The 18702-nt window shown below is 37.1% G+C and overlaps 1 protein-coding gene across 2 annotated transcripts in view; it reads right to left on the minus strand.

Moving 5' to 3' along the window:
* The window catches only part of EIF1AX (eukaryotic translation initiation factor 1A X-linked), an 84968-nt gene that overhangs the window by 54563 nt on the left and 11703 nt on the right, over positions 1-18702 (minus strand). The window contains exons 3-7 of one of the 2 annotated variants that reach the window (XM_004283061.4): positions 16802-16905; positions 15665-15715; positions 13470-13551; positions 12235-12326; positions 6197-9269 (exon numbers count right to left, since the gene is read on the minus strand). In XM_004283061.4, coding sequence (XP_004283109.1) covers positions 9264-9269; positions 12235-12326; positions 13470-13551; positions 15665-15715; positions 16802-16905 — 335 coding nt within the window. In that variant the 3' untranslated portion in view covers positions 6197-9263. Of the gene's footprint in view, positions 1-6196; positions 9270-12234; positions 12327-13469; positions 13552-15664; positions 15716-16801; positions 16906-18702 lie in introns of those variants that run through there. The other variant, XR_007474814.1, reaches the window with a different exon arrangement.

An 18702-nucleotide genomic window follows, 5' to 3' on the forward strand; every position in this document is an offset into this window, starting at 1 on the left:
TCGCAGAGCCAGCTCAAGCCTCCAGGTGTTTACCCAGATATAGCCTGCCGAGTGATAACCCACCCCAGGGGAGCCCCAGGCTGCACGTTTCTCTGGTGGGCAGTGACCAGCCCCCGGGTTTTAACTTCCACCCCTGGGGGAGAAAGAAATGCAAGGTTAAAAAGCCGAATAGAGCTGAATCAGGGTACAAGGTTTCTTTGGGGAGGGTGATGGTAACATTCTAGAATTACATTATAGGGATGGTTGACTCTATACTAAAAGCCACTGTACATTTTAAACGGGTGAACTTTATGGTGTGTAAATTATACAAAAAAAAAAAAAACCACACAAGTTGAAACTCTCAGTAACTGACAACCAGATTCTTAGTGAAAAGCTTGGGAAGAGTCCCTTTGTTGGCACAAAAATGTGATGAACGTGTTCATGACACTCCCAAAGGTGTGCTAGGAGTAGGGCGCAGCTATGGTGAGAAAGCCAGAAGGGGAGTTCAGATACAAACAAGCAGAAAAGCGGGCAAGTTGGGGCTGGCCCCTTGTTTGTAATGAAAACTGCTTCCAACTCAATAAGATTGAGACAAGTTAATTAGGGCTTGGGAGCTGTTTTCACTTTTTCTTTTTTTCTTCTTTTGGTCTTACAGACCTTGGGTACGAGCTTATAACTCATCCACCTCCTGTGCTCAAGGCTTGCTGACTTGTCAGAATACCCCTGTCTAGTTTGATTCTATTTTTTTCTCTTTTGATTCTATTTTTTCTGTTTATTTTCTATTCCCACTTGCATTCTTCTCTTCAATCATATACACCTCCTGTTTAATGTATTTTTGTAGTTCTACTTTCAAACATATAGTGAAGATATGCGTGGTTTAAATTTATATAAATGATAAGGCACACCAGCTATCATTCTGTTTTTCCTTGCTTGGAATTGTTTTCAACATCTATCCATTGCAACTGTATACAAATCTGTCAGAAACAGATTAACTGGGACTTCGCCTTCCAATGCAGGGGCTGTGGCAGCTAAGATCCCACATGCCTGGAGGCCAAAAACCCAAAAAACATAAAACAGAATATTGTAACAAATTCAGTAAAGACTTTAAAAATGGTCCACATCAAAAAAAAGAGATTAACCATTTATTCTGGTTTACTCTTCTGTAAATTACCTGTTCAATCCCTGTCTTTCTATTGGGCTACTTGTCTTTCTCTTGTTGATTTCCAGGTTTTTTGTATTCTAGATAATCCTTATGGGCTTAAATATTTCACGCTAGTCAACTAACGTTTTCTAAGATTAGCAAAACGTCAATTTTTATGCCAAAATCAATCCATTTAAAAAAGCTTCTTATATGGAAATAACCACAAACTTACAGAAAAGTTGCACAAATAAGAATTTACAAATAAGTCATATGCCCTTTACTCAAACTCACCTATCATTGACATTTTACCCCATTTATCATTTGTAATCCTAGCTGTACCTCTTTTTTTTTTTAATCCTTGGTTGTTTTGCTAGCAAGCTGCATACATATACACGGCCTTCCCCTTAAATACTTCAGTGCGTATTTCTTTTTATTTTTGGCTGTGTTGGGTCTTCGTTGCTTTGCGCGGGCTTTCTCCAGTTGCGGCAAGCGGGGGCTACTCTTTGTTGAGGTGCTCGGGCTTCTCATTGGGGTGGCTTCTCTTGTTGCAGAGCACGGGCTCTAGGCGCGCGGGCTTCAGTAGTTGCGGTGCACGGGCCCTAGAGTGCAGGCTCAGTAGTTGTGGCGCACAGGCTTAGTTGCTCCGCAGCATGTGGGATCTTCCAGGACCAGGGCTCGAACCCGTGTCCCCTCCACTGACAGGTGGATTCTTAACCACTGCGCCACCAGGGAAGTCCTCTCAGGATAGTCTTAAACACCCACATTAGTTATCAACTTCAGTAAATATAACATGGATACAATAATTTTACCTAATTGGCTGCCAGTTTCTCCAGTATAGAGGTGCTATTTTTCTCTTGCAACTAATCGGCAATCTGTGGGGAGCCACTTTAAGGCCAAGCAAATATTCTACTCCTTGCCAAAACTTCTTCCTAAGGTTTAACATCCATTGATAGTTCTTCATTCAATCTTTCCCATGGTTACAAAATAAAACCTATCAATTTTCACCTTATGCTTATGGTTTGTGCTTTAAGAGGTCTTGGTTTTGTTCTGGATACAGATGTAAAAGGTCAAATTGTACGATGTTTATTGTAGTCCCTCAACTCCGGTGGAGATGAACCTCAAGGGGGAAAGAGAACAACTCAAATTGTAGTTAGAAGGAATTAACGAGGGCCATAGGTCTTAATTATATACTTGCCCACTCACAATAGTCTACATTTTCATTAGTTTACAGATTTACCTTTAAAGCAATTTATTTTCTGTATACGGTGACAAGAGATCCATATTTACTTTTCTCTGTAAAATGTAGGTTTGTCCAGCACCAACTTTTAAGTACTCTATCCTTTCCCCAATGATTTTGAAACCACTTTTATCATGTATCAGATTCCCATATGTACATGGGCTTGATTCTGAGCTCTTTATTCTGATCTTTTTGTCTGTTACTGCATCTATTATTTATTACTATGGATTATGGTGTGACAGTATCTGATGAAGTTCTTTGCTCTGCTTTTAAAATTGCCTTAGAAATTCATAATTTCCATATGAACTTATTCTAGAATCAATTTTTCTATCCCCCCCAAATCCTGTTGGAATATTAATCAGAACTGGCATTTTTATGACATCATACCATCTATGAGCAGTGTCTTTCTATTTAAGCCATCTGTTTAACAAAATGACATTAGTTTGCTGGGCTTTTGCCATTAGGCTAACTTCCTAAAAATCTAGTTAGAGCTGAACGACATTTTTTTTCTTTTTAGCATCACCGCGCAGCATGCAGGATCTTTGTTCCCTCGAACCCGTGCCCCCTGCAGTGGAAACACGGAGTCCTAACCACTGGATCACCAGAGAATTCCCTGAACATCTTAAAATCTGTTATACCATCTAGTTGTTAAGTCTAGTGCAGCAATTCTCAATTTTTTTGCCTCAGAGTCCCTTTACAGCAAGGGTTGGTAACCTACGGCCTGTAGGCCAAATGTAGCCCACCACCTACTTCTGTTAATGAACTTTTCCTGCAATGCAGTCTCATTCATTTGTTTACGTGTTGTCTCAGGCTATTGTGCAACACAACACTGACAGAACTGAATAGCTGTAAGAGAGATCATATGGCCTACAAAGCTTAAAATATTTACTATCTGGTCCTTTAGTAAAAGTTCACCAACTCCTATTTTACACCTAAAATTGAGACTCCCAAAGAACTTCTGTAATCTGCTAATGGCGGTGAATGTTTAGTTTTCCAAAACTCAATTTTTACTTGAAAGCGCATGTGTGATATTGCAACGAACACTCAGTTTTCCTTGAAATGACAAGTTCACCTGTGGGAGTATTGATGTGCTAGAAAATTTTTAAAAGATTTGTTACTTTAACAGTAAGCCTAAATAACATACTTTTAATGAAAAGTAACAACCCCCTCCCAATTTGAGAAGAGTGGCATTGTTTCACATTTTTGCAAATCTCTTTACTGTCTGGCTTAAATGAAAATTTGAGTCTCGGGACTTCCCTGGTGGTCCAGTGGTTAAGAATCTGCCTTCCAATGCAAGGGACTCGGGTTCGATCCCTGTTCGGGGAACTTAGATTCCACATGCTGTGGGGCAACTAAGCCCACGCACCGCAGCTAGAGAAGCCCGCATCCTGCAATGAAGATCCCGCATGCTGCAACTAAGACCCGAGGCAGCCAAATAAATAAATATTTTTAAAAAAGTAAAATCGAGTTGCATATCTGCTTTTGTATTCAGTGTGTTACAATATGTTTTCGTTAAAGCACATGAAGAAAATCTGGCCACTATGTAGTTGGAAAAGGGAGAACTATTTTAACGGCTTTTCAGGTAACTGTGTATGCTCTTGACACTATACCCAATCCTGACAAATGGTAACTTCTTAAAGTTAGTTGCATTGTGGAATCTAATACTGAATCAGTGATCTTTTCATACTAGTACGTTAAAACCCACTCATCATTTAGAAAATACTGCTTGACTCCGCTACGATCTTCCAAATGTCAACACACTTCATTCTACTGTATTAAAAAGTCACATTCATTATTACCACCTCTGATCTCTTCACTGCGAAGCCGTCAAGCTAATGGTGGCAACATCAGTTTCCCCAAACTCTTATCACCTCCAACAAATGCTGTCAGTTGTTTTCCTTAAAGTGACAGGGTTATTTTGAGAAAACCTGACCACAAACGCACGTTTGCATAACCAGTTTGTCTGTTGTTCTTTCAAGTAAAAATGGTATTCCAAGAAAAACGATGGCCAGTTCAGTTTGCAACTCAATAATCGCACGAGTGTTTTTCCGTGAGGCAACTATGGTACTTCACAGCACGCAGATGTGTTTCATGGAGCACGTTTTAACCTTGTCACACGAACTATTAAAAACATGTGTACTCAAGGGTTGGATTTAATAAGATTAATCATTTTACTGCTTGTCAGGGACATTCTTAAGTAAAATTCGCTTTTTAAAAGAAATTGTGAGTTTCTATGTTTGCTTTCGGTAGATAAACTATCAAGTTAGGAAAATCCCGATTATTCTTAGATTTACAAGAGATATTTAAAAGCATAAATATGCATTGAACTTTATCAAACGTGCAAAACTCCAACTAATTCTATACCTGACAGTCCAGTGGATCAAATCAGCAATGAGACTTTACTCAGGTTTTGTCCCCACTTTTTGATCTGCCATTATCAGATTGTGAACCGAACAAAGCCTGGATTGGAACAGAAAAGACTGGCTTTTTAAAAGAGAGCAAGTTAAAAAAGAAAAACAAAAGTGAGCAAGTTGACCAGAGGATAAATATCTACTTCACCTATGTCTTTGCACAGTATAAAATAAGGTCCAGTGAATGGGATTCTGGAAATTTGAGATCATTCTGGACAACTGATTTACCATCAGAAAATGTCTTCAGCACAGGTTTGTAACAAATTCACTTGCCCAGAAAATGCAACCCTGCTTTTTGACCAATCCGTCTGACCAAACGGATTCATTCAAATCAAACCACCAAAACCACAAAAATAAAAAACAGATTAAGTATACATTTCCCTCATACATCAAAATTTTCAGAAAAGAATGATCATGAATAAAAGTTTAGTTAAAAATGTCATAAACAGTTTGAAAAGAATCAACTGCATACACTGTTGAAAGTTATTTCATATTTTATTTCTAATTGCAATAGTTTGCATCTGATTACATAATTCCAAATGATGGGAAAGGAAACCTCCAAATCAGTACCAATTAGCTGTCATGAATCTATGGTAAAAGGACTCATTAAAGACTTCAGAATGAAAGATGACCAGAGCTACCAATATTACTAATTATAAGCTTTCTCTAAAGAAATATAGAGCAAGTTGGTACTTTGCAAAATACCTTTCTTTAAGCAATTTAGAGACTTCCATCTGTTAGTCTTATGCTGAATTAAATGAGGGTGGTAGCAATTATTTTAAATATTGTGTCGACATGAATATACAAATATATATTTTACACACTTCTTTTGTTATAGGAACCAAAGACTGCAAGTAAAAGAAATGGTAAATAGAGAATAAAAAAGACGTGCATATTCTATCTTACACAGTCCTGGATATCAAGTGAATAGTGGCGGACACTGCTCTAAGTGGATCACACATACGAACACGCATTATTAATCCTCCCAACATTTCTGTGATTCTGCAGGTACTCTTCTCATCATCTCCATCTTACAGGTGAGGAGCCTGAAGCTCAGACAAGCTGGAGAAGGTGCCCGTGGTCACCTGCAGGTAAAGGGCAGAGTGGGGGTTGTGGCACAGGCTGCCTGACCTCAGAGCCCATGTTCTTCACTCTCTACCACATGCCTCCTAAGCACTAGGCGGCTGTGGGAGGAAGAGAAGACACAGTCCAACACACCCTCCGAATTCATCGGTTCACTCCATACCTGAGAGGCTAGTGTCTTATCACACTTATAGTAAGACTTAATTCAGATTTTGTTCTTTTCTAAAATAGGAAGAAAAAAGCAATGATGGTAGTTGAAGGTAAATAAAAAACACAAAGTGGTATGTAAAAGCTGTATAAATGAAACTTCCCCTTACTAAGCAGGACAGAGATCTAAACATCTCACACCAATACAAATCTTTTTAATCATTATGACAGGTAACATAAAGAACTTACTTTCATTTCACTGCCAAGCCATAGTTAATACTGGATGTTGTTAAATCTGTACACAATACAAATAAAGTATAAATCCAGCTAGGTATTTTATTTGAAACATGCTTTTACCTATTAGATTACTCACTTGCTCTGAAGTCAATACTGACAGCAGTTTGTATCTATTCAAGATGTTATGCAATGTCCTATAATTTAATATTTACACAAGATAGATGAGAGTAAGTTAAACTACAAGTCACCAGGAGTTCTGTAAGCAACTATACTTATAGCCATGATTCCACAGATGTGGTGAGTAAACCAATGGCCACTCCTTAATAAAATACAAGAATTTTCATCATGCATAGTTTACAGGCTCCTTAAGAGGTGGTCTCTTTGAGAGGCGGGATTTTCAAGAAAGATTCAACAGTCAAACAATTAAATCTTGGCAAGTCTTTTTTTACACAAACACTTGGTTTGGTTATTTAGCCACCTTAGTAATACAACTTATTTATATACTCTAATTGGAAGTGGAATAAACACTGCATGAAAAATGCATGCCTATCGAACTCATTAGTAATAACTATTACATTCTCTTAGCAGTAAGAATCATTATTCTTGGATTTCAAAGACTTTATTTTCTTTCAGGGCATACTTTCTAGCATTGTATTATAGGAATCAAACAGTATAACAACAAAAAAGGTTTTTTTTCTTGAGGACCACCTCCATTCCACCTTTGAAATATAATCAAATCAATGAAACTAATTTCCACACTAAAGACAAGTTAGTAAAATAATTCCTCCAAGTAGTGTTGCATATGAACTACAAGTTTACCCCAACTATTTTAATCATTATAATTTGAGATTTTCTAGGGTACAACAGCACTAGATTGGGCTGTTACTACGTAGACAAGAAAAAAAATGTCACCTGCAAACACGTGAATTGGGGTAAGAATCTTTAGACAAACCATATTATTAGAGGAGGTTAAGTAGAAAAACTAATGTTTGAGTTGCACCACCCGTACCATGAACTGTAGCACAGATGCAGAGTCAAAACATTCTTGGTAAAACAATGTGGAGGAAAGATCTGCATATACCACAAATTTACCAGAACACTTTTATGTACAGAAGCCTAAATATCTTATTAGGAGGTTTAGGTTACCGACGAAGATGATCACTCAGTCAACTCTTCAAGGCTGGTTCCTTATGAGTACTAAAAACCAGTCCATGGTCTCAGACACATTCCACCTAGGTTAAGTGTTCAGGGACTCCATAGAGTAAGAAACATCAACTGCAATTGTCCACTCTTAGTTTCTGGTTTTTGATTTAATATTTTATAGTACCTCAGATTTTTATTCCAGAGTTTGCACACTTAGGAAAGGAAATTATACTAAGCATGGGATCAAAGATGTGCTTACTAAAAAAAAAAAAAAAAAAAAAAAAGATGTGCTTATTTTCTGAAGCCATGTGAAGGTTTAATCCTCTGTGTATTACTTTTCAACACTGAAGAGTTCTCTGGAGACCAGTAGAATAAAAGTTTCACAAGCTACATGAAGGATTTCTTTTACAGTTGCATACCACTTCAATGTGGCTAGTTAGGTCTAACTAGCCCTGCCCTTAATTTCATCTTACTAGAGTTGATGATGAAAAACTAACAAAGGGTAAATCTAAATTCCCAATAAAATACAAGCAAAAAACACCTGTACACACAATAAAATACATCCTAAACGCAAAGTAAGGGTATAATATACTCTGCAGCATGATACTGTCTTTATTATATTTCTCCACTGTATGTAGTTCTTCCATTCAGAAATAAGAGACCATCTTTTCATTAAGTTGTTATTCCCTCCTCTTTCCCCAGCTTAGGGATACTTTCCCAAAGGCTTAATTTGTACAAACTGTTATGAAATTAAATTTTCATTTACACATAGTTTAAGTGTTTATAAAGCACTCAAAATTGTAGCTCACACGTATACGACTTCTGAAAATAAAACGACACTTTGAACATAATCCTTTTGTTCTGCAAAAATATTCTACATACACGCATATGTTCAAAACAATCTTTTGTTGTTTGGGAATTTTCTATGCACAGTAAGTTAAAAAAAAAAAGTTGACAACTATATCAGTATCTCCAATGTTAAGATAACTGGGTGCCACCTAGTGTTTGATTTCTGCAACTACCAACTTTACAAATTCAAAACTGCTATTAAAACTCAGGTTCTAAAAACCGCCTTTTTTGTTGATGTTTATAGTGGCAAAATAAGATCATGAAAAGAATGTATACAATATCAAAATCAGTATAAAAATAGCCACATGCTACTTAAATATGAAAAACAGACCAATCATTTTTCACTTTAAATGCAGATTTCTGCCTCCATTAAACTGTACCAAAATCTCAAGGGAAAATTCATGTAAGTAACTGGAATATACAAAAATTCATTGTACAGTAAACAGGCTAGTCAAAACTAGGGCTTAATTATGATTCATAATGCGTGTACGGGGCTTCCCTGGTGGCGCAGTGGTTGAGAGTCCGCCTACCGATGCAGGGGACACGGGTTCGTGTCCCGGTCCGGGAAGATCCCACATGCCGCGGAGCGGCTAGGCCCGTGAGCCATGGCCGCTGAGCCTGCGCTCCGCAACGGGAGAGGCTCACAGCAGTGAGAGGCCCGCGTACCACAAAAAAAAAAAAAAAAAAAAAAAAAGTACATAATGCGTGTACGGCAAATGGTTTTACTCAAAACATCCATTTACTTACTGGAAGTGGTCAAAGTGGGAAAGGCAGTTAACGCATTTTTTTTCTTTTAGAAGAGCAGATGTGCTCTTTTCCCACAAGCTCCGTCACATCAAAAGAACAAAGTGGGTTTAACATTTAAGAGAATTCAGCATTACTAGTTTTTAAAGAAATACCTTAGAAACAAATCAGTCTGCTTTAACAAACTGCACTCATGCTAATGAAATTTTAATCTTCTTTAATGGGTCACAGCCCAAATCCAAATTGTTGAATAATCCTCAAAGAAAGTGGAATGTGAAAGGTTGAGTTCGACTTAGATCTGGAAGGAAAAAGAACATCAGATCAACCAAAAGAAGAATTTTTATATTCCAACAGTCTACCCCATGTAAGGGACACATGCACCCCCTTAGGCTATCTGGGAAACAAATCCAGTTTGAAGAGGAAATTCTGAACACTAGGTTTTTCTCAATTCTGGTCTGCTGTCATTGAATCTTTACAGCAGCCTTCAGAATGCTATACGTTATGCAGAATATTCTCAATAAAGTTTACTATTTTACTATCTCCTTCCTTTTGTGCTACTGATTAGAAATTTATTTTGGGGGTAGGAACAGACACAGGGAGTGTTACTTCCTTGAGAAACGGAAAAGTGAGATACCAAATTCTCCTCCCAGTCAACCTGGTTATAGGAGTGAAGGCTAGAACACACAGAAACCATTTGGAGAAACACCTTAGGGAAGAAGTCGGGTTCTCAGGTGACAGACAAAGCGACCCTTACGAAATGGCCAAGATAACTCAAATTCCTTTAATAACCACTACCTTTACTATCCCTTACTGCCAGCCTCAGTTCTGAAGAAGCATTGGCACAAACTGAGAAATACTTTTCTTAGAAAAGCTTAACCCTATCTAGATCCTCACCCTATCACCTCTGTGTATGTGGCTTCATATTGAGGTATGTACTCTGACTAGGTTCTTTATTTCCTAAAAAAGGTCTTCTACCCCAGCTAAGCTGTCAAAATGTTGGGATCGCTCCTTAACCTATAACACAGTAGTAGCTCCATGTCAGGTTCTTGTCACAGAGTATCATCGATAAATCTACTGTCCAAGTGTCATTCACAGCTTAGTCACAAGAATCCTCTGGCTCAGGGGTTTCCAAAGGGAGATAACATAAAAAATAGAATGATATGGTTCATAAGAACCTAGGGGCAGGACAGGAATAAAGACGCAGATGTAGAGAACGGACTTGAGGACACGGGGAGGGGGAAGGGTAAGCTGGGACGAAGTGAGAGAGTGGTATGCACATATATACACTACCAAATGTAAAATCGGTAGCTAGTAGGAAGCAGCCACATAGCACAGGGAGATCAAGATCAGCTCGGTGCTTTGTGACCACCTAGAGGGGTGGGATAGGGAGGGTGGGAGGGAGGCGCAGGAGGGAGGAGATATGGGGATGTATGTATATGTATAGCTGATTCACTTTGTTATACAGAAGAAACACACCACTGTAAAGCAATTATATTCCAATAAAGATGTTAAAAAAAATAGAATGATGGATTTATTTCTTATCCCTTTTCATTTTTCTATTTTAGGGTATGCTCTGAAATACAGTATTGTATGTTTAAAAATTCATAAATGCAAATACACACTGGAGATATGTACTCAAATTTTCTTTAATTCATCATGTATTCTAAAATGGTTTGGAGATGCATCAAAATGTAAGATGGACTGAAGGATGAATAAAGGTATAGGCAGGTATGTGATAAACCAAGTACAGAGATGTTAATTATAGAATCTCAGTGGTAGGTATCACTTAATTCAGACTTCCCCGAGACCAGCCTTTGTTTTTGTTCGGTTGGGTTTTTTGTTTTTTTGGGGTTTTTTGGCCGCGCCGTGTGGCTTGTGGGATCTTAGTTCCCTGACCAGGGATCGAACCCAGGCCCTTGGCAGTAAAAACACAGAGTCCTAACCACTGGACCGCCAGGTAATTCCCAGCCTTTGTATTTCTGAAAAGCTCCGGTAATTCTGTTGCACAAACAATCCCGGTCAGGAGCAACTACTCTAGGTATACTAAAATTTCACCTTTGAATAAAATCAAACATTACTACTATTATTTTTAGATTTATATACACAGGTGTTCCTGAACTACATTTTTATTTAAAAGGGTTTCAAGAGCCCAACCCAGATTTAAGAGTAACTTATAATACCACCCCAGTTATTAAATAGATTTATATTGCCAGAAACTAAGTTTGAATTTCATTGAAATATTTTAACAGCAGAAGGGCAATGAGGCACTTATTCTTGTGAGCATTACTGCTTTATAGTGAGAAAAAACAACGCATTTTCCTCAAAATTAACACACCAACTCCAAACCAAGAGTTTGCCAATAGTGCATATCCAACAGATAAAATAACTGGCAAAAGGCCTCAATTTTAAGAGGGCGCTTTATTTTTTTGGTGGCTGCGCAGCACAGCTTGTGGGATCTTATTTCCCTGACCAGGAATTGAACCCAGGCCACCACAGTAAAAGCGCCGAGTTCTAACCACTGGACCATCAGGGAATTCCCTTTAACAGGGCTTTTAATATTATGCTGTAATTCCAACACTTCATATGAAACTGGTTCAAACAAGATTATTCTTCTAACATACTAGTGTTTCAATTAAGAGAAGGCACGTTTGTATAACACAGGGAATATAGCCAATCATAGTAACTATAAATAGAGTATAACCTTTAAGAATTGTGAATCACTGTGAACTTCCATGGTGGTCCAGTGGTAAAATTCCATGCTCCAAATGCAGGGGGCCCGGGTTCGACCCCTGGTCGGGGAACTAGATCCCAGATGCATGCCACAACTAAGAAGTCCGCATGTCACAACTAAAAAAAAAAATCCCACATGCTTCAACTAAAGATCCCGTGGGCCACAACTAAGACCTGGCACAGCCAAAATAAAATAAATAAATAAATATTAAAAAAAAAAAATTGTGAATCACCTTACAGTACACTTGTAACTTATATAATATTGTACAACTATATCTCAATAAAAAAGGCCTGTTTCTTTGATAAAATCTTGTATTTCTCATAACTGTCTGCTAAATTTCTTAATAGCTATCTCTCTAGACACCCTTAACTTAAACAAGTTGAGATTCCAATGCCTAGCATTCATATTGCCAAAGCAAATATTGACCTTTTTAGGAAGAAATACTGAAAAAGATGATAAAATTCTCAAAGCATAAACAGTTTGACTAGCACAAACAAAAGTTGAAAAACTCAAGGTGAAAAATGCTACTTACATCATCAATGTCTTCATCATCATCTCCAATGTCATCAAACTGGATTTCATCATCATCTCCAGGACCAAATGTATCAGTTTCATTGATTTTAGCTAAAGAAACAATAACAAATATACTCATATAATATAACCAAGATGTTAGTAAAATGAATAAATTGCCCACTAAAAGAAGTGGTTGGATATCAAATGTTGCAGTATAAAAGGAGACTCTTACAAGTCAAACTTTTAAGTTTCATTACCAAAAAGACCCTCTTAACTTCTACCTAACAACCCTAGTATATAGAACAGTATTTCACACAACAAAATCTCTAAGTCAAAATGCAAACAAGTTTCTTTTGCTCACAAAGGTATTTTTAGTGAGGCAGGCTCTAATTACACAAATTCTAAAGCTATTACAACTTCCAGCTACACTTCAAAAAACGTCTGAGCACACGCTAACAAGCCACAAATCATCAGATAAACTCATCAATCAGAAAAATTTGGTCAAATCGTGCTTATCCCTAAATAACAGAAATGAACCAGGAAGTGCTAGTCCTATTCCCAGATATATTAGCATTTCCTAGATTGGAAATGCCAAGTAAATAATTTCAGCAGGGTTTTCATGCTCAAGTAAAATTATAGTTTCCTTGATAATATGCAACAGAACCAAAAAATAACTTCCAAGCAAAAAATGTAGGCTTACAAAATAGTATGTAAAGTCACTTCCCCTTTGATGAGGTCATGAGAAACTTATTTTTATTTAAGTTTTATGCGTTAAGAACGCCTAACTTTTGTACTGCAGGGGAGAAACAAAAAACGTTGATTTAACAAAATCCTATGGATACTATGACACTAGGATAAGATGAACTGAAAACTGACTTTTTAATAAAAATCGACAACAGTACCTAATTGCTATCCTTGCTTCACATTTAAAGGTGAATAATGACAGTCTCTTTAGAAAGGAACTTTCAAATAAATACTATAATCAATTTATTCCGTTGACTGGCATTACGCAGAAGTTTAGGGCTTATAAAGGATAATTCCTCACCAAAAGTATATTTATTAGGAACAGAATCCCAGTTACTTTTTTCTTAAGGTGTCTAGTATTATGAAGTACAGGCAGGCATACTTGGAATGAATCACGTAAACTCAAAACTAAACATGCAAAATCCACAAAATTCTACCAAAATTCCTTCATCTAAATACCACCAGGTAAAAACACCATATAACAGGTTAATGTAATATCTCAGACATTACCATGTTCTGGAAGTTCGCCATATGCCTTCAGACTTCTAGCCTCATCTGCATTGTATTTTAAAATTACATCAGCTTTATTATCCTTAAAAAAGAGACAAATAAGATTTACAAATGATTATGCCAAAATATTATCCGTTATTTCATAAATTAGTTTCAAACTGGATAGAAAATTAAATTTTACTGTTGTGTTATAAACTCCTGTCCTTTTTCTAAAAATTTAAAGTTTTCTCCTACCCTCTGAAAAACATCCTTGGGTTTAACCCAGTATAAAGAAGCTTGCATGCATAAATGAATAATGATCAACAAGCTTAGGGAAGACAGTTATAGATTTCACTTCAATGCAGAACTGTACAGACCCAATCTTTTGGATTATTTATAGTTACCCTTTGATTAGAAGTCTTTTGAAGTACAAAAATTCCCTGGGACCATAATTTACAGGTGATTAAATACTCTAATTCAAAAATTGAGACCGGTATAATGACCCAAGGAAATTATTATACCTTTCCACGTATCAGTGGTTCTTAGGGTACAAATCCATCAGAATCTCCTATGGAGCTTTTACACCTCCTAAAGACAGATAAATTAGGAGATGTGACGCCCATGAGTGTGTATTTATAAAAGATATGGGTATTTCTGATGCAAGTGTCCCACTGAAAACTAATGCTTCAGAATGTTCACACTTCCCCATCCGAAAGGAATCTGACTCAGTTAAGGAAGAAAAAAAGGGTTGAAGCTGATTGTTTCAACTTCAAAAATTCTCAAAGGCAACGTAAGTGATCACTATGATCCAAGAATCGTGTGATTCACACCAGCACTTCTTAAAACGGTAATGTGTACAGAAGCCCAAGTGGATTCTAGTTAAAACGCACATTCTGATTTAGGAGGCCTGGGGTGAGGTCCAAGAATCTGCGTTTCTAACAAGTTGCCAAAAGCTAGTGATGCTACTGGTCCCTGTACCACCCTTTAAGTGGCAGGGACATAAAAGAAGGATCATGGGAGATTACGAATTGGAAAACTTAATGTGGCTGTCATTTTATAGTATGAATGTTACACCTTTCAGAACCTTGATTTCCTTATCTGTCAAACAGGGAACTAACTAATTGCTCCTACTTCTGGGGTTATCTTTAGGATCAAAAGAAGAAAATGGACATTAAAATGGTACGAGTTTCAAGCAGGCTATCTCAACCTCAGCACAGTTGATATATTGGACCACATAATTCATTGTTGTAGGGACTGTCCTGTGCATTGTAGGATGTTTAGCATCACCCCGGTCTCTATCAACTAGATGACCAGCACTGACCCCTACCCCCAGGTGTGAAAACCTGAAATGTCTCCAGACACTGCCAAATGTACTCTGGAGGAAAATAATCACCCACGGTTGAGAACCACTGATTTAAGGTAAAGATTTTAATTCTTTATTCTAGAACATATATTTAAAAAAATCAAAGTACGATCAAAGTTATAAAAATAGAAACAAGATCACTCAAAATGTAAATACATGGTGATGAGTTCCAAGAGGTGGAAACCAAATGGATTTCATAGCCCTAGCATGAGTAGAGTCTCCAGGTTGACATCATGAAGGACAACTACCATTTTCTTCCTAAGTGCTCATCTAAATTTAGAGCACATACTTTTATCATGGTTTGTACTGCAATTACTTGTGTGCCTGTCTTACCCTCTCCACTACCAGGCCATAAGCATTTTGTGAGATGACAGCTTGACTCATTCAGTTGTATCCCCTAGAGTAATGGTTTCCAGATTTTGATTTCAAGACGTATAAGTTAAAAAAAAAAAAAAAAAAAATGGAGGCAGGCAGTCCAACATAAAATTATTTTTATCTTGCCAACTAAGAACACCAACAAAACCACCACAATATAGTATCCCTCATTCCAAAAAAGGGAACTTTTTAAATATCAAAAAGGGAAAAAGGACTATTTAGCTTCATGAAAAATTCACACTGTCTGTGATTCTTCTATAGTGAAAATGCAGACTCCACAGACTGGCATTTGGGAACCATGATCCCTGGGGTACCTAGCACAATGCCTAAGACAGAACTGGCCCTTAAGAAATGTTTGTTGACACAACAGTGAATAGCATACTGGCCTGGAACTGGTCAAATATGGTTATGACTTATGTTCTAAACATTAATTGCTCATAAAATTCAAGCAAGTAAACAATGAAAATTTTATTTTTACCTGGTAATCCCGTAGACCAACCAATATAATGTCTGAGGTATTTATCCAGACCTATAAAAGTCACAGGAGGTTACATTTAAAATAAAAATAATCAATCAAGAGCAATGTTGAGTCAGTCTTCCCATAAAATACACATACTATTCACCCAACTGTGGGTAAAGTACCTGTATTTAGAATTAGGAAAAAAACTACAGTAAGCAGCTGAGCCACTTTCAAATTTTCTATAATTTTGGAGATTAGAAAAATAACAATCTTATTTAACTACTTGACAGTTTAATAATTCCAGAGGACCAATGATTAGTTCAGAAATTAAGGGATTCTTAATACTGAACCCCTCTAAGTGGTCAGTTATCCATTACAACATATGAGAATAGTAAATTAGGAATGTGGTTTTATCTCCCTCCCTCCCTCCCTCCCACGCACCCAAATACACACAGGAAACAGAACTCCTTTAGTTTGGTAACATGAGCATTAACGAGACAAATTTTTAAAAAATCATAAAGCCAGGGATGGAGCGACTTTTAACCAACCTGATCAATAAATCTGCCTGAACACCTACCCTGATGAGAAATTAATCACTACTTTCCAAGGCAGCCCATTCATGATCTCAGTTCAGGAAATTTAACATTAATACAACACTTATTTACTGTAATTCATATTCAAATTTTCTTAACACTCCTTACAGCTATTTCCCCCACCCTCAAACCGGAACCCAAACAAGGGCCACCTACTGCATTTAACCATTGCATCTCTTTAATCTCCTTTACATTGAAATAGCCCGCCCTGCTGTTTTTTTTCCATTCATGACATTAACATTATATATACTAGCAGTCAGGCCATTTGTTTTGCAGTGTGTCCCTCAATCTGGACTTGTTAATTGTTTCCTCATGATTTGATTCAGGTTAATCATTTTGGGGCAGGAATAAAACACAGGTGATATAAATGAGTCTTCAGACAGATACCTGTATAAAATTACCATCAAAGATCTTGCTGTTTTGACTTAGAGGTAAATCACTGTTCTACTGAAATCTTTTGGGAACTTAGAAAAATGAGGTCCTTGGCCCATAAAAACCTTAGAGCCATTTTTTCCCCTTAACCATAATTTTATATTAAAGTAAAACAAGTCTCCACACTTACCTTTTTTCTCAGTTTCCCTCTGATGTGACATAACCTCTTTACACCATCAAAACACATCGCTTCTAATCGTCCATTTCCCAACATTTTGATTACCTGAGCATACTCTGGAGGAGGGAAAAGTAAAGGGTATAGGATATTGCTGAATTTTTGATAAAAGCAACTTAAAAGTCCACATACAACTGATTAGAACATACAGGTGTGTTGGTTAGGAATAAGTATATGCAGTAAAATAAGTACAAGGGAGTGATAAAACACCAAGCTAGTTAACGGCAGAGCCAGAACCAAGACTGTGTAATGCCATTTCTATGACAAGCTGTCCCTGCTATCAGAAATATTTTAATTATCTACTCATTTTGAGTTAAGTGGACTGTCCACTGTCTTCATGACCGTATGCTCTACTTCTGGAGATCAAGGTGGCCTGGCCCAAAATGTACACTAAAATGTATCTCATCAATCTCTCACTTTGGATCCTCGCCCAATTTTCGTCTCCTTTCCCTCAGAGGGTTAGTCTTTAGAGGCTAACTGCAACACAATTTTTGGTACACTGGCAAATAAAAATCAGCTTATATGTTATTAATGTCTTTGTTAAATTAGAATATCTTAGTGATTATTCTGAAGTTTTTGTAAAGCTGGAAAGATGCCCCCAGACAAAATGCCAAACTTTTAATCAAAAATCTTTCCAAAAGGACCCAGGAAGCCACCCTACTTCACTGCCACTTGAAAAACTGAGATGATGAGCAGTGGCTTGCACACGGGCCGTCTCTTCTGTCATTAAATGACAGAAGACCGGAGGGGGGGGGGTCACTTCAGAACCTTTAGTTTACTCAAGTTGTATGCAAGACTGATTCCCAAAGAGGACATCCACCAATTTGTAAATACGCTGAAACAAAACTTTCAAAGGCTCGACTGTGGTATTGACAAGTGGAAGTGAGTTACTCAGACTACAGTGAACCTAGCACCCACCTAGGGCCTCAACACGGTTGGTCGATTTAAAGGCAGGCTCTCTGCCAAAGTGGGGGGAAAACGTGAAAAAGAAAAAGTAATGGCAGTCAAAATAAAGTCAACTGCTAAAGGAGGGCAAGAATCAAGGGTAAGAAATAAAAGGGTCTTTTAGCCAAATAACATGTTTCATCTTTAGTGGCTTATATATTCATGGCATGAACAAATCTACCAAGTTCTATAAAAAGATAATTAGAAAAAGTTCTTTGTTAAAAACTGCTGAAAATTACTGGGATAACTAGAAAAAGTTAAATATGGACTATATATTAGATAAATAATATATTCACGAGTGTGATAATCCTACTGCAGTTACGTGAGAGAATATACTTGTTCTTAGGAGAAACATGATAAAGTAAGTAGTAAGGGAAAAGTATCATGATGTCTTCAACTAACTTCCAAATGGTTCAGGAAAAACACACACACGCACACAAAGATGAAGGGGTTAAAGGAATTCATGATACTTAGAGTGCAACTTTTCTGAAAGTTTGAAATTACTCAAAATAAAAACATGGGAAATGGGGATATATGTATACGTATAGCTGATTCACTTTGTTATATGGCAGAAACTAACACACCATTGTAAAGCAGTTATACTCCAATAAAGATGTTAACCACCCCCCACCCCGAAAAAACCCCCAAAAACATAACTCTCAAAAACCAAAACCAAACAAAACATGGGAAACTACTGTTATGTATCTGGCACTTAACAAAAATCTTAATCAGTTTGAAAAGGTCAATTGTTCAGTTTCATTTTATTATGTTATGAAATTACATGTAATTTACATGCCTCAGATGCATTCCTCAAATACCCATGGTCTACTGAACATACTATGTAGCACCATTCGCTATCAAAAAAAGTCTACTAAGTCATGGAATTGTCAACCATAGCTTTTGAGGCTTAA

Source organism: Orcinus orca, chromosome X, assembly GCF_937001465.1.
Source record: "Orcinus orca chromosome X, mOrcOrc1.1, whole genome shotgun sequence".
In the NCBI taxonomy this organism is placed as follows: domain Eukaryota; kingdom Metazoa; phylum Chordata; class Mammalia; order Artiodactyla; family Delphinidae; genus Orcinus; species Orcinus orca.